Consider the following 16064-nt stretch of genomic DNA (forward strand, 5'->3'; position numbering starts at 1 on the left):
CTGTCCGTTTCGTCGCTGTCGCTACTGATTTTCTGTTTCTCATTTTTCCATTCCGATGGAGCAAAAATAATGTGCACATAGTAGGGTTCGAACCCAGGTCCGTTGAGTGTTGTACAATGCCAATGACCAACTCACATAATACTACTTATTATCTTACAAATGGAAACTATCTATTTGACCTTTTTAAACCCCATGGCAGGAAATAAAAAAACTGTTCTTTTGTTGTTTGTTGGCCTTTTCTTGTACTTCCTCCGCTCCAAAATACGTGACTCGACTTTGTACTAACTTTATACAGAGATAATACATTATTTCATACTACATTATAAGTTGTGGAATATCATGATAACTCACACATCACAGACCTGATATATTATGTACCCGAGTCCTGATAACTTTGGCCGGGGGGGGGGGGGGGTGGCCATCAAATATCCCCCGGTAACTTTTGTGTGAATAGTATGGTAACTCACACATCGGAGACCCGATAACTTATGCACCCCGGTCATGGTACTTTTCGCGAGGGAGGGGTGATGAAATATACCGCCGGTAACTTTTATGTGCATATCACGGTAACTCACACATCGTAGACGTGATAACTAATTTACCCTAGTATTGATAAACTTTGGTGACCGGAAGGGGGGAAGGGTGGTTGATGCAATATACCCTTGGTAATTTTGTGTGTGAATAACATGATAACTCACACATTGCAGACCTAATAACTTATGTGCCCCAGTCCTGATAACTTTTGGCAACAGTGATGATGGGTGGGGGAGGGTTGTTGATCAAATATACCCCTGGTAACTTTTTTGTCAATAGCATGGTAACTCACACATCATTGACCTGATAACTTAAGACCCGAATAAAAAGTTATTGAAACATACCCCGGTTACTTCTGTGCAAATAGCACGGTAATGTATGCATCTGAAGCTGATAACTTAGGTAAAAATCGCACGGTAAATTTGACTCAGGGGAAAGAAGTCGTGGAGACACATCTCCGGTCACTTTTGCATAAATAACATGTTAGTACACATATAACATAACTGATAACTTTATGGTAACTATTGACCAAAAAAGTGATCAAAACATGCCAACATGAGATCTAGTTTCAAAGTTTTCATCGCGATGGATTTTTTATGTGAAAACGATTTTTTCAATCAAAAACGACAGTTTTAGCTATAAAACATTTTACAGTTTTGAAATAGCAAGAATTTACAATGACATCAGGTTTCCCGTGCTCTACTGCATTTGCATGTTGAGAGAATGTTGGAGGAGCCATTTTTATGCCCTGGTAATTTCTATGTAACATGACGATAACTTATATACCTCAGATTTGATAACTTACTTAGCGTGGGGCTGATAACCTTTGACCTGAAAAAAAAGTCATCGAAACATATCAACATGGGATCTAGTTTCGAAGGCCTCGTCGCGACAAATCTTTTATGTGAAAACAGTTTTTCAATCGGAGCGACGGTTAGAGCTACAAAACATTTTGATTTTTTGAATTCGATGGAATCTCTGTTGACATCATCATTTTCGTCTTATATGCATGCATGCAACAATTGAGAAAAATAATCCGTGTGCGTTCTCTTTTTTTTTCAAAAAACCAACCACATGCATGCATGCACCTACTTTGGATGAATAAAGGAAAAGTCGGGTCTGTTGCTAATGTTCCGAACGGCCGGACATTAGCACAGTCTTTTATTTTAAATGTTGTGTATGTACTGGATTTCTCTTCATTTTTCTGTTGGCTATAGAAACTTTCTAATTTCACAATAGCAATAGATAAATGACATTTTTTGTAATTAATTTGCACAGCTAACATAGCAAAGAATGAAGAAGGTCAGTTCCAATGTTAATTTTTTCTAGGCATTGAGCATGGCTTTAGGGCTTTTATGGTTTAATCGATTTGGGTTGGCTCCCAAAGTCTTTGGTCAATTTAAAAAGGGCCAAACGAGGACATGTGACCAATGCAACACACTATGGTTTCACCTATAATCCATATCCTTTGACCACTGGCCAGCACGGTAAAAGTCCGCATCGGATGGGTGAAAAGGACCGAAGCCGGCCAAAATATGCCCCATACTGAGCCGTGCCGCAGTTAAACCATTTGTCGAATCATACAAATCAGTCTTCATAGAGGCTTGTATTCAATAGAATTCAAAAAATTATATTCAATTCAATTCAAATGAGAGAGCAAAACATTTTATGGCACGAATCCCACAACAATAGCCACTCTTGAGATTGAGCAGACCAGGTGGTCGCCGTGTTGAGGACGGCCGCACTCTCATTGACTCTACTACAGTAGTACTACTGCAATAAACCACCGCGAGCTAGGTTTCCGAATCGCTCTATTTCCACTCCTCCTCGTGCTCGCTCCCAAATCCCAATGCCCGCCGCCACCTGAGACCTGATCCGAGCATTGCCTGCGCCGCCGCCGCGAGCCCGCGTGCCGGCTCCGCCTGAGTCCACAGATCACCATGGGAGGCCGCCGTCCTTGATTCGTCGCCTCCCGCCACCGCTCGAGTCCTCGACCTCCACCGGTGCCGCCGCTCGATTCCTCACCTCAGCCAACCACCGCCGCCGCTCGAGTCCACGGGGGACGCACAGGCGGGCGGCGGACGGCTGACCCGGGCTGCCGCCGCTCAATTAACCCGGGGGAGGGGAGGGGAGGGGAGGGGCTGCTTCTCCCCAATCGCAGACAGAGCACCGAACTGAGGGTTTGAGGTATGTCCATTCCCCTGCTACGGTGCTACCTCCTGCCCTTCATTGTCGACGCTAAACAAATTTCCCGACGGCCAGCAAAGACGCAACTTCTGGAGATGACTAAGATGCAGGTGGTGATCCATTTGCAACTGTAGAGCGAGGTGTGACAGATTGGACCCTCCAATACGAGTACAGTGTTGTGGACCAAGCCTCCAATTTTTTGGTTCTTTCCGGGATCAGACAGGGGTGAGTTTGCCGTAGAGATTTGAAGCCGCATTCTGACCTGGACGATTTTTCTCTTTCTTGGTCATTCTTCAAAGATTGGCGTTTGATTAGAGCAAGGGGACTCTCTTATTTTCAGGATTTGAGGTGGAATCGCGAGTGAGAGGTTGAACAGCGGTGCTTGATTCTGGAGTTCTTTCGGTGGGGCTGAAAAGGCTTTTATTCAGTTGTGCTGCTGCAAAGACCGATTTGGGCCTTTGGGAAAGTTCCTGGTGTTTTGAGCTTCAAGGAGGCTGATGGCGTCAACATCAGATATGGAGACGACGAACCCCGGGAGCATTTGGGAGCTCGATAAGGATCTTGATGTGCCCATGGATGAGGAGGCTAGCAGGCTCAAGAACATGTACATAGAAAAGGTCTGTAAGTACATTTGGATATTACTACTTGCGTGCTGAATTTAATATTATATTCCGGTGAACTCTGCTTTCGTGAGTACAGAGCATCTCATATGTCTTTTTGTATCCATCTGAAATAAAGTTTAGTGCTTCTTTGGTACTATCAATGATAGTGTTGAATTGATAGTAACTGGCACTATTTTAATATAAAGAAGACCAGGGACCATATCTTACTTGGTGTAAACTGTGATTTCCTGCATCTCTGTCATGTTCTTGCCCTTTCTGAAACTAAAGTGGCTCTTCCTTTTGTTTATGCAGAAGTTCTCATCAGTTTTGTTACTAAGGCTTGCATTTCAGAGCCTTGGTGTAGTCTTTGGTGACTTAGGTACATCGCCATTGTATGTTTTCTACAATATATTTCCGCATGGGGTTGACAATGATGAGGATGTTATTGGAGCTCTTTCATTGATCATTTACACCCTCACGCTCATTCCTCTGATGAAGTATGTTTTTGTTGTCTTACGGGCAAATGATAATGGTCAAGGTGAGATGTCATATCCTCGCAAGCTTATCCATATTTGCTATTTTTATGATTGTTCGGGTATTTGCAAGAATATGAGTGTAATTGTAGAAAGGATAGTTCTTAAACATTTGCACATGTAGTTAATTGGAGTTTAGCATGGGCAAGTGCAAAGTTTCTGTAACTTTACCATTTTATTTGATGGGCAAAGGTAGAATCATACACTGTCACACAACAGAAATTATGGTAGAATTTCTCAGCACAGATTCTGCAATTTTATCAATTGATTAGGTTTGTATATACTGGAATCTATTTACATGACAGCATTATGGTGATTAGATTTCTATCAACAAGGATTAAACATTGTACACCACAATTATCGGTGCACAACACTTTACTAATCATGAATATCTTGAGAGGTGAAGTACAGAACGCATTTTATTTTCTGCTGGGACAACAGTTTCTTAACTGTCTCCTTGGGTTTCTTAGTTTGTTTGCACAACTTTAAGCTAACAACTTTATTTTTATTTACAGGTGGCACTTTTGCTCTTTATTCTCTACTTTGCCGGCATGCAAAGGTCAGCACTATACCCAATCAACATAAGACTGATGAAGAACTAACGACATATAGCCGACAAACTTATGAGGAGAATTCGCTTGCAGCAAAAGTGAAGAGATGGCTAGAGGGACATGCATATAAAAAGAACTGTCTTCTTATTCTTGTTCTTATTGGTACCTGTACCGCCATTGGAGATGGGATCCTTACTCCTGCTATATCAGGTATTTGGCAACATAGTTTTGCCCACGTAATACAACTGGAACTTGGATCGTAACTTTTATGTTCATGTTCTGCAGTTCTCTCTGCAACAGGTGGAATACGAGTTCAGAATCCGAAGATGAGTACAGGTAAGTCTGTTCTTTTATATGATTATCTTTGCGCAAGTGTTGTGTGGGCAATTCTGCTTAATTCTTTAAGCGGTGTTTGTATGGTGATACTATATAACAACGTGAACTTGAGCGTAATGAGAGGAAGAAATCAGTGTCTGTCATATATCTAAAAAGATCCATAGGCAAACATTGCGAATTTCAGTAGCTAGACTGATCCAATCATTTTTTTTGTGATCTAGCGAGGAACACGAGCCGTTGTTCTAGTATTGTTGTGAAACCGTTTGACATTTGTTTCTTCAATATCTGACAGATGTGGTTGTAATCGTCGCGGTGACCATATTAATCGGATTATTCAGCATGCAACACTATGGTACAGATAAAGTTGGGTGGCTCTTTGCACCTTTAGTGTTCCTTTGGTTTATTCTTATTGGGAGCGTCGGGGCATTCAACATACACAAGTATAACAGTTCAGTTCTAAAAGCATATAATCCAGTCTATATCTACCGGTTTCTCCGACGAGCGAAGTCTGAGATCTGGACCTCTCTTGGAGGAGTTATGCTTAGCATCACAGGTCATTAGCAATTCTCATATGCGTTCCATTGATTAATCACATTTTGGAGTGATCATGAGAAACAGGAGAATTACCTGTATCACCTTTCTTTTCAGGGACCGAAGCATTATTTGCTGATCTATGTCATTTCCCTGTATTGGCTATTCAGGTAGTGAGAACCTTCATTAAATCAATTATGATCGATATATTGCTTTGATAAAGTAATAATGTCTATGTGCAGATTGCTTTCACGTTAGTGGTGTTCCCTTGCCTTCTCCTTGCGTACACTGGGCAGGCTGCTTATATTATTGTCCACAAGGATCATGTAGTTGATGCCTTCTACCGCTCCATTCCAGGTCCCTACATATAAAATTACCATTTTATGTCAAGAAACATTATCAATGCATCTTGTCCACGATGTACAGATTGACATAATGCATATCCCACCATTCTATGATATACTCATTGTAAGATGATTGATCACTGCAGATGCCATATATTGGCCAGCCTTCGTCATTGCAACTCTCGCAGCAATAGTTGCAAGTCAAGCCACCATATCTGCTACCTACTCGATTATAAAGCAGGCTCTTGCGCTGGGCTGTTTTCCCCGTGTCAGTGTTGTGCACACCTCAAAAAAATTCCTTGGGCAGATTTACATCCCTGACATCAACTGGGTACTTATGATTCTTTGCATTGCTGTGACTGCTGGATTTAAGAACCAAATCCAGATCGGAAATGCATACGGTGAGCTTTACTTTTCACAGCTTCTTTTGCATCTCTGAACATATAACTGAATAGGAGAACTAAGGTTTGTTGTTTCTCTTTTTTACGCTACTCACTTCAGTTTGTAAGTTAATCAAGTTTTCACGTTGCTGTGAAACAGAGGATAGCTAGGGTATCTTTCATTTGACCGCTGGACAAACAGAATCAGCATCTTTTAACAATATGTCCAGAACTTTATCACACAATATGTGCAGTGCATTCGTTTGTACAAATAATTAAACAAAAGAAATCACTGAAATGAGAACTGATAGCTGGAGAATCCAAACTGGACTTTCAATCACCATGGATTGTAATGTTTGATTCAGGCTAGCCTAACATTTACTATGTTTCCATTGCAAGCTTAGTCTAAGCTAAATTAGGTTTCTATGTTTCTCTCTGTTAATGTTTCATGTTTTGAACTTTTATTCTCCCCTCCGTTAGGTTGGTATGCCTGACCTGGTGTATCGTTATGTCTCATTGACAAAGCCGGCCATGGCCCTATGGTCTATAAATTAGGTTTCCTTTTCTGAAAAGTGAAGTGGGCCAGCATCAACTAGTGAGCAGTAGCACTTAACCAAAACAAAAAACTGAATTTTGTTAAGAACCTTTTGTAAATTGGCAACTAATAAGCTTCTAAAAGCAAGTGGAGCTGAACCTTTGTAATGCACCCTGCATTCTGCAGATTACGCCCTACTTATTTGCATGTCATGCTATCTGAACAGGCACAGCAGTTGTGATAGTTATGCTGGTAACGACATTCCTCATGGTCCCAATAATGCTGCTAGTATGGAAGAGCCACTGGATCCTTGTTGTCACCTTTCTTGTGCTCTCGTTGATGGTGGAGTTCCCGTACTTCATAGCCTGCATCAATAAGGTGGATGAAGGTGGTTGGGTGCCACTTGCCGTTGCAATCACCTTCTTTATCATCATGTACGTGTGGCATTTCTGCACCGTGAAGCGGTATGAGTTTGAGATGCACAGCAAGGTTTCCATGGCCTGGATTCTAGGACTCGGGCCGAGCCTTGGTCTTGTTAGGGTTCCTGGGATTGGCTTTGTGTACACCGAGTTGGCGAGTGGTGTTCCGCATATCTTCTCCCATTTCATCACCAACCTCCCTGCCATCCACTCCGTGGTTGTCTTTGTGTGTGTCAAGTACCTTCCGGTGTACACCGTCCCAGTTGAAGAACGGTTTGTCATGAAGAGGATCGGGCCAAAGAACTTTCACATGTTCCGCTGTGTCACGAGGTACGGGTACAAGGACATCCACAAGAAGCACGACGACTTTGAGAAGATGCTTCTTGACCGGCTCCTGATCTTTGTCAGACTTGAGAGCATGATGGATGGCTATTCTGATTCTGAGGACTTCACCATGTCGGAGCAAAAGGTCGAGAGATCCGCTAATGCGTTGCTGATGAGCGAAAAGGCTGGAAGCAACACATTGTGCTCCGGGAGTGACCTGAGCTACTCATCATCACATGATTCCATTGTGCTGGCCAAGTCGCCACTAACAGGGAACAACAGCCTAACAAGGTATTCCAGCCAAACATACGGCGACGAACTGGAGTTCCTCAACAGCTGCAAGGATGCGGGCGTCGTGCACATCCTCGGCAACACCATTGTGCGTGCACGCAGGGATTCAGGGATCATCAAGAGGATTGTTGTGGATCACCTGTATGCCTTCCTCAGGAAGGTCTGTAGAGAACACAGCGTGATTTTCAATGTTCCTCATGAAAGCCTTCTCAACGTAGGCCAGATCTACTATATCTGAACCTTTTCTCTTTTTTATTGTTCTTTTGGTTCTGAACTTCTGATTCAGAGTGAGCAGTACTGTGTAATTGTGTAGGGCAGGTGAACATTGTAAATGGTCAGTTATCGAGTGAGCCTCATTCATCATTCTGTTCTTGTCAGAAAGCTTTAATTTTGTAGATGGTGTGCTCACAATAATCATTCCCTGTAAACGGGAGAAGGAAAATGCAAATGCATGTTTACCATAAGATTGGTAAAAGGTGTTGCCTGACAGTGACATGATAACACACTGCTGCTCATCATGAAAATGCCTTTTTGGGGGGCTTACAATATGTAGTTTTTTAGATCAAGTTTCTCTTCCAAGGTTCCGTTTCATGTCAAGTGGCAAATTCCAGATAATATGTCCAGGCAAAGCTTTAAACCAACACACTAATGGCTTGTAACAGCCCAGGGTAGTACCCTAACTAGAATTGCTTGTTAATTTATTTTAGCACTACCCTAACTAGAATTGCTTGTTAATTTATTTTAGCATTATCATTTCATCGTGCCTTAATTTTTAAATGAGGTTGATTAAACCTTAAGTATTCATTACATGCCAACCTTAAATAAAATGCTTAGGTTGTGAATCTATTTAAATTGAGGAATTTCACATGGTGAATTCACTTTAACATTTATAAATAGCCTCCCAATATTCTTATGGGGTCTAAAATAACTTATTCTATTAATTTTAGACTAGCCGAGTGACCCGCGCATTTGCGCGGCTAGATTTGCCATATGTTGTTTAATTTGAGTTATACCATATTTGCTATACTATATTTGTTATTTGTTGACGTGTTTTCTTCTCAATCTGGTACACTACCCTTGAGAAATTATACACCACAAAATAGCATCACAAATGAGGATTATCTATCTTTTAGATAAATTTCAAATGAGAACCCAGTGAAATATTGATGGCTCATAAAAACATTGTGCCTTTTTATTTCACCGATGGTCCGTAGACATGCCACCATACTTGGTTTTGCCTCTATTGTCGTTCCTCCTCAAGTCCTCAATGATGCCTTATTGGACGCGGTGGTTCTGATCTCGAGCACACATGTGCTCGTTATCTGGGCCGCTGTTTCATGTCTCCGGATGCGATGCATTTAATATCTGGGCCATGTACACGAGTGTCCGTAATGAAGCAAATGAAGAAATACGCTCTGGGCTATGGGCCATGGGCGGACAAGCGGTCGACGACGGAAACTAGTCAAGCCGTGGCCCATGACGTCGAGCCTTTTCCTGATCCGTGGATCAGGATAATTGTTTTTTTTTAATTAATAATTGTTGTTCATTAACGCTACGGACGGCGAATTAAATGACCGGCTTGGTACAGTCGTCTCCTACCTCACGCTGCTGCATTTTTTGAGTAGAGTGGGCTAAGCTTTGGGAGAGGCGATTCGACAAAGTAGCAAAGATCTATCGGTGGAAATGGAGTTCCTGATGCAGCCAATTAAAAGGTAAGCGAACAGTTAATCTTCTTTGTGTTCGTTCTGGATTCCATGGTGTGGACCAAAACCGTTTTTACCTATGCATCAAAACCACAACGGTGTTTCATCAAGTTTGTTGTTTTAACCTTTTTCAAGGACCGCCCACGGTCAAATTTGATTAAACTAAAGTAGGAGAAATAGACACCCGCCAACCATCTTTATGTAAAACTAGCTGCATGTCTGTCGGTGGAACCGGTCTCATGTGCGTGGACATGTAAGGTTGGTCCGGGCCGCTTCATCCGACAATACCGCCGAATCAAAATAAGATGTTGGTGGTAAGCAGTATGACTATCACCGCCCACAACTCTTTGTGTTCTACTCGTGCATATCATCTACGCATAGTCCTGGCTCATGATGCCACTCTTGGGAAACGTTGCATGGAAAATAAAAAAAAATTCTATGCACACGCAATGATCTATCCATGGAGATGCATAGCAACGAGGGAAGAGTATGTCTACGTACCCTCGTAGACCGTAAGCGGAAGCGTTTGACAACGCGGTTGATGTAGTCGAACTTCTTCTAGCTCCGACCGATCAAGTACCGAACGTACAACACCTCCGAGTTCTGCACACGTTCAGCTCGGTGACGTCCCTCGCCTTCTTGATCCAGCAAGACGTCGAGGTAGTGGATGAGTTCCGTCAGCACGACGGCGTGGTGACGGTGATGGTGAAGTGATCCTCGTAGGCTTCGCCTAAGCACTACAAAAATATGACCGGGGGTGTAAACGGTGGAGGAGGGCGCCACACACGGCTAGGCAATTGTCTGGGTGTGCTAGGGGCGCACCCCCCCACCCCCCCCCACATATATATATATATATATATATATATATATATATATATATGGGAGAGAGAGAGAGAGTGGAGGCAGCCAGGGTGCGCCCCAAGTAGGATCCGAATCCTACTTGGAGTTTGCCCAAGTGGCGCCCCCCTGCCTTATTTCACCAGAGAAGAAAGGGAAGGGGGAAGAGAGAAAGGAAAGGGGGGTCGAACCCCCTTTTTTCTTCTCCCAATTCGGCCTCCTGCCATAGGGGGGGGTGCGCGCCACCCCTTGTGGGCTGGTGTGCTCCCCTCACATGGCCCATATGGCCCATGTATTCCCCTGGGGATTCCGGTAACCCCTCCGGTACCCCGATAAATACCCGATACACTCCAGAACACTTCCGGTGTCCGAATATTATCGTCCTATATATCAATCTTTACCTCTCGACCATTCCGAGACTCCTCGTCATGTCCGTGATCTCATCCGGGACTCCGAACAACATTCAGTCACCAAATCACATAGCTCATATAATACTATATCGTCAACGAACGTTAAGCGTGCGGACCCTACGGGTTCGAGAACTATGTAGACATGACCGAGACACCTCTCCGGTCAATAACCAACAGCGGAACCTGGATGCTCATATTCGCTCCTACATATTCTATGAAGATCTTTATCGGTCGAGCCGTTATGACAATGTACGTAATCCCCTTTGTCCATCGGTATGTTACTTGCCCGAGATTCGATCGTCGGTATCTCTATACCTAGTTCAATCTTGTTACCGGCAAGTCTCTTTACTTGTTCCGTAATACATCATCCTGCAACTAACACATTAGTCACTTTGCTTGCAAGGCTTCTTATGATGTGCATTACCGAGAGGGCCCAGAGATACCTCTCCGATACTCTGAGTGACAAATTCTAATATCGATTTATGCCAACCCAACAAACACCTTCGGAGATACCCGTAGAGCATCTTTATGATCACCAGTTATGCTGTGACTTTTGATAGCACACAAGGCATTCCTCCGGTATTCTGGAGTTGCATAATCTCATAGTCGAAGGAATATGTATTTGACATGAAGAAAGCAATAGCAATAAAACTGAACGATCATTATGCTAAGCTAACGGATGGGTTTTGTCCATCACATCATTCTCCTAATGATGTGATCCCGTTATTAAATGACAACTCATGTCCATGATTAGAAAACCTTAACCATCTTTGGTTAACGAGCTAGTCAAGTAGAGGCCACTACACCACGACACTTTATTCCCTACTGATGTGTGTTGGCAAAAGTCATTTTCGCCGACCGACAATTAGTTGAAGAAACTTCTAAGCGATTTTTTCCTTTTTCTCTCAAAACCTAGAACTGCCCAGGGCGCCTCACTCAATCCCCTTTCTCCCTCGTCTCAATCCACCCCTCTCTCGTACGGCGCCGCCTAGGGTTGCGACTCACGCCGCCGCCGACGGCCATCGCAGGGGCCATCCCTTCTTGTTCCACCAGCCACCCCAGTCGCGAGCGACCACCTCCCCCTCCCTCCCATGGCGCCACTGCCCCAACCCATGCCCAGCCCCCTCTTCCCACGTTTCCATGGCAGCATATCTGAGGGGGGCAAGGGCCCTTTGCTCCCGGTGGTCTGAAGCGAGGCAGGCGGCCTCTGCTTCCTCCGCGTCCAGCGAACTAGGAACAGGGCGGCAGGTAGCCCCATCTCTCCCATCTACTTTCGGTGACCACGAGTAGCCACCCATGGCGGCAGTGACATGGGTTAGATCTTTCTCCCTCATATGGTCTCCCTCCTCTCCTCTCTGCCTGTGGTATACAAATTTCAACCCCCAGCGATGGACCCAGGCACCACATTGGCCCAACAATTTTATCTTAAGAAAACTAACTCTGCTTTGATTCATGGATTGGTTTTGCTATGAGCAGTAGTGTTTCCTTCTTTCAGCATGTTATATATTCAATATCTATTTTAACTGTGTGAATCCTTTGTTTCAGGCCTAAAATGTTTCCTCATAATGAATAATTTGTGCCATGTGAATCATTGCTGCTATCCTCTGAATAATTCGAGATTGATCTGTTATTCAATGCCATTTAGTGGACGTGTGTCAGCTTATAAGATTACAAATACATGAAACGTTTCTCCTCTTATTATTGTACTTAGCTTTCCATTGATGACAGGAAGAAGAAGGCCGTTCACAAGACCACGACCACTGATGACAAGAGGCTGCAAAGGACCTTGAAAAGGGTAGGAGCGAACACCATTCTTTGCATCGAAGAGGTCAGCATTGTCAAGGATGACGTAGTTATCCAATTTCAGAATTCAAAAGGTGAAATGTTGACATGTTAAACCATTAATGCTATAGAACTGAGGATCCGCTTACCCATTTCTTCTAACATTGGTGATTCTTGATTTCCCCCAGTGCAAGCATCCATCACTTCAAACACATGGGTTGTCACTTGTCAGTGGAACACCACACACAAAAAGTAAGTCTTTCTTTAGAATTTCATGGCTTAATTGTTTCATCAAGTAGCTTTCTTTCCCTGGAGCAACATAAATATCTTTAAGATATGTCAAACAACTTTGGCAGTGGTCTGATCATTATTTGTACATCTGCTTTTAAGTTTGATCGGTATGTATTATTAATGTAGATGGCATATGATATAAACTTGAACTACTTGTCCATCTAAACCAGTACCGTTATGTTTTCAAAGTGAGGTTGCAGTGTACTTATGCTAATATCAAACTTGAATATGTACACCTTGCCTCAAACTCCAGTCTTAGTTACTATGTGGTATATTTTTCATTCATGTTTCTCTTTAAGTTTATTTATATATGCAATAGAAGTAGTTGCAAACCAAACTATTAAATTGCACTTGTACCATATATGTTCTTTCAGAGCAGTACTACATTCTTTGACTTGACATAACTGCAATTTTACCTTTGGCTCTTTACTTTTTACAGAGCTGCAAGATCTGCTGGCAACACTTATCAACCAACTTATGTAAGGTCGGACTTGTTTTGGATAGGTGAGTATTTTGACACATCTTGAGTTTTGTCATACTATTTGACTGGGTTTTTTTTGCATTCTTTTTTCTTATTCTCACTTCCGATGTGTAATTGAGGTTATGCCAGGTTGCTTGTTTTTCCTTATCTGGTCATATCGTCATGAATGATATGCCAAATCTTATTTTTTTTTGAGCATGCAAGTGATGAAACCTAGATTTCATTATTGTTTTGTCTTTGTGGTCGGTAACTAGCTGAAATAAATTTTGCATCATAAACATTAGCCACTAAAGATGACCAACTCCTTGATTTATAAGTGAGTCTGCATACTTTGTTAAGTTTGAGGATTGGTAATAAAGTAGGCACTTACCATGATACATGAATTTGCCTATCTACCTGAAGGGTTTGCTAGGAGGTTACCAATATCAGTGTGTCGTGTGCTGCAGAAATGGACTTTCCGAAACCTAGCACATGGTGTCCTGGACTTTCCGAAACCTATAGCACATGGTGTCCTGGACTTTCCGAAACCTATAGCACAAGTCTATCTCTTTGTTAATATTCTGATGAAGTTTCGTGTCAAAGAAAGTTCATGAATTGAAACTAGCACTGGTCAAATGGTAAAGAACCAGCAAGTGTGTAGACTTACCATGTAGTATTTGCGACACTTGAATTCACAATAGCTTGACCATCCAATCAGTACATCTATTGTACTAATAATATTGGGTTGCATGCATCATAAATTTGTGTTGTATGCATCGTGATAAAGGTTTTTTTCTCCTTCATAATACTTGGATTAAAATGTGGAGGTAGAGTTCCATTTATTTTCTTTCCGTGCTGCGAGCCAAAATAGTCATGTTCTTTGATTTCATCTAGTAATCATCCTAGGGGAGACCATTTCCTTTCCCAAATAACATTCAGGCCAGGTCTGGTGGTGTGGTAACCAAAGGAAGTTGCTACCTGTTCTGTGAGCATGTACTATGTAACCAAAGGAGTATTATATATACCCGGGGGACGGGTCACACTAGTCAGTACCATTGCTCACTTAAACAATTACTCTAATAGAATTCTGCTAGGATATTTTTCTTTCTTTCTTTCTTTAGCCCGCGCATTTTGGTTGGATAGGCAGTGATATTCTGAATGCTCAACTATGAAGATCAGAACACATGTTTTTCTTCTCTTTCTGCTAGGACATATAGAGATGGATTACTTCTTAATGCAAGTGATATTGAAAGAAGTGTTGTGTACGAACGTCTAATGTTTTATAAGTCCTAGCTCGTAGCATGGTTCCAGTTCTCGACTAGTAATAAACTGTTTCCACAGCTTCTCATTGAATCATAATCCATCTTGTATGCGATAACTCTATTTCCATATTGTTGTCTGATAGAACTCAAGAGTTGAAGCTGAGGAAGATAATGATGGTGAAGAAGAACATGATGAAGAGTGCATGGAATCTGGTCAGCATTGATTTATCATGGAATCCTAGCTCAAAGTGCATGAAGATCCCATGATGACCAGATTACATAAGTTAATCTGGAATAAGTTTATCATTGTTTTACACTTTTAGTTCTTGGTCAGCATTGATTTGTTCTCTCCATCAAAAGAACTAATTGCTCAATAAAAAGAGAAGTGAAACAGAGCCGTTGTCAATTTTTTAACAATGTTCAGATTCATTTAATTGGTTTCCCTGTGTTTTATTGAAGACTACAATATGGTTTATGGTATACGGGTACAGAGCCTATCTGCAATTAGTACGGAACACTGCTAGTTGCTCTTAATAATAGTTAAATCTGTCAGAACATTGCATCTTGTTTACACTGCTAGCTGCTTATTGCTTAATAGTAATAGTTAAATTTGGCATTACAGAACACTCCAATTAGCACATCCATAGTACAGAACAGAGCATAATACATCGCTAGTTGCTTCTAAAGTTGCTATTTCTGAATCCTGTTTCTAGGCCAATATAGTACATTGTATCTTTATCAAGATCTTGACTAAGTATCCCTAAAAAAAGATCTTGACTAACTATATTTCAATATGGCAGCATGCGTAATTTTTCCATTCTACCCAGCCATGAAGAAGGCGCCCACCCATGAGCTATTAATCAGTAAGTATCAGGAAAAACCTAGTATTTATAATCTGTATGTACAGATTAATAAGCAGTGTACACATATTTAGTTATCATGCAGATACTGGTTATGCCTTTATAAATTGCAAAAGAAATGTGTAACCTGGTTCTACGTTTGAGATACTAATTCTAAATTTCCGATATATTTTTCCTTGTATGACCTGAATGAACAGTAAAACAAATATTGGTCGTTCGCACAACTCATTTCTATGACACATCCATGGCCACTGCTGGGAGTCGATGTGTGGTCTTCATGTTCCTAAATGCTACTTTTATAGATTAGATAAGTGTATTCCTCATTTTGTGCTCTTGTGTGTGCACAGTGCAGATATGAATTCTGCCCGTATTCAATTTCAGAAATTAATTGAACATTCTAATAAAGGAAATGAACCATGAAGCCGGCGATCCGCGTCAACTGGATGTTTTTTGCTTTCATTTTGTACAACTGATGTCTCATACTTGCGTCTTTTTGCTGTCCTTCTGTAAACCTGATGTATGGTGTCTTGTCTTGGTTCTTAGAACAGACTGAACTGTATGTATGTGACAATTAGTTAATGGAATAAAAATGGTTTGGTGCACCTGATGTATGATGTCTTGTGATTATGCTTAGAACTCATGAACTATATGTATGTGACAATCAATACCATATGCTAATTAAAGTTGTGGTTGGCTAAACAAAATATTGATGAATTATTGGCCGGGAAAAGAAAACCCATCAGATTGTTGGTCGGCAAAACAAAGCCCATCAAACAGACGGTCGGGAAAGGCTAACACAAGGCCCAACAAAATGTTGGTCGGGAAAGAATACCCATCTGATAGTCGGCTGGGAAAGGCCTATGGTTACCCTAACGGACTGTTGGTCGGGAAA

General features: G+C 41.9%; 1 protein-coding gene across 2 annotated transcripts; it reads left to right on the forward strand.

The window, feature by feature from the left end:
• The first annotated feature begins 2279 nt into the window (after nucleotides 1-2279).
• LOC123180084 (putative potassium transporter 12) lies at nucleotides 2280-7933 on the forward strand. 2 transcript variants are annotated; one of them, XM_044592045.1, is made up of 11 exons: nucleotides 2280-2721; nucleotides 2797-2946; nucleotides 3062-3338; nucleotides 3636-3861; nucleotides 4372-4617; nucleotides 4693-4743; nucleotides 5036-5296; nucleotides 5392-5444; nucleotides 5517-5631; nucleotides 5765-6019; nucleotides 6760-7933. In XM_044592045.1, exons 3-11 carry the CDS (start codon nucleotides 3219-3221, stop codon nucleotides 7803-7805), a joined length of 2373 nt encoding a protein of 790 aa, XP_044447980.1. In that variant the 5' UTR covers nucleotides 2280-2721; nucleotides 2797-2946; nucleotides 3062-3218; the 3' UTR covers nucleotides 7806-7933. The 2 variants fall into 2 exon arrangements, with proteins under 2 accessions (XP_044447980.1, XP_044447981.1); XM_044592046.1 differs by lacking the exons at nucleotides 2280-2721; nucleotides 2797-2946; nucleotides 3062-3338 and having other exon boundaries at nucleotides 4372-4415; nucleotides 4501-4617.
• Nucleotides 7934-16064: the final 8131 nt, after the last annotated feature.

Source organism: Triticum aestivum, chromosome 1D (genome assembly GCF_018294505.1).
Source record: "Triticum aestivum cultivar Chinese Spring chromosome 1D, IWGSC CS RefSeq v2.1, whole genome shotgun sequence".
Taxonomy (NCBI): domain Eukaryota; kingdom Viridiplantae; phylum Streptophyta; class Magnoliopsida; order Poales; family Poaceae; genus Triticum; species Triticum aestivum.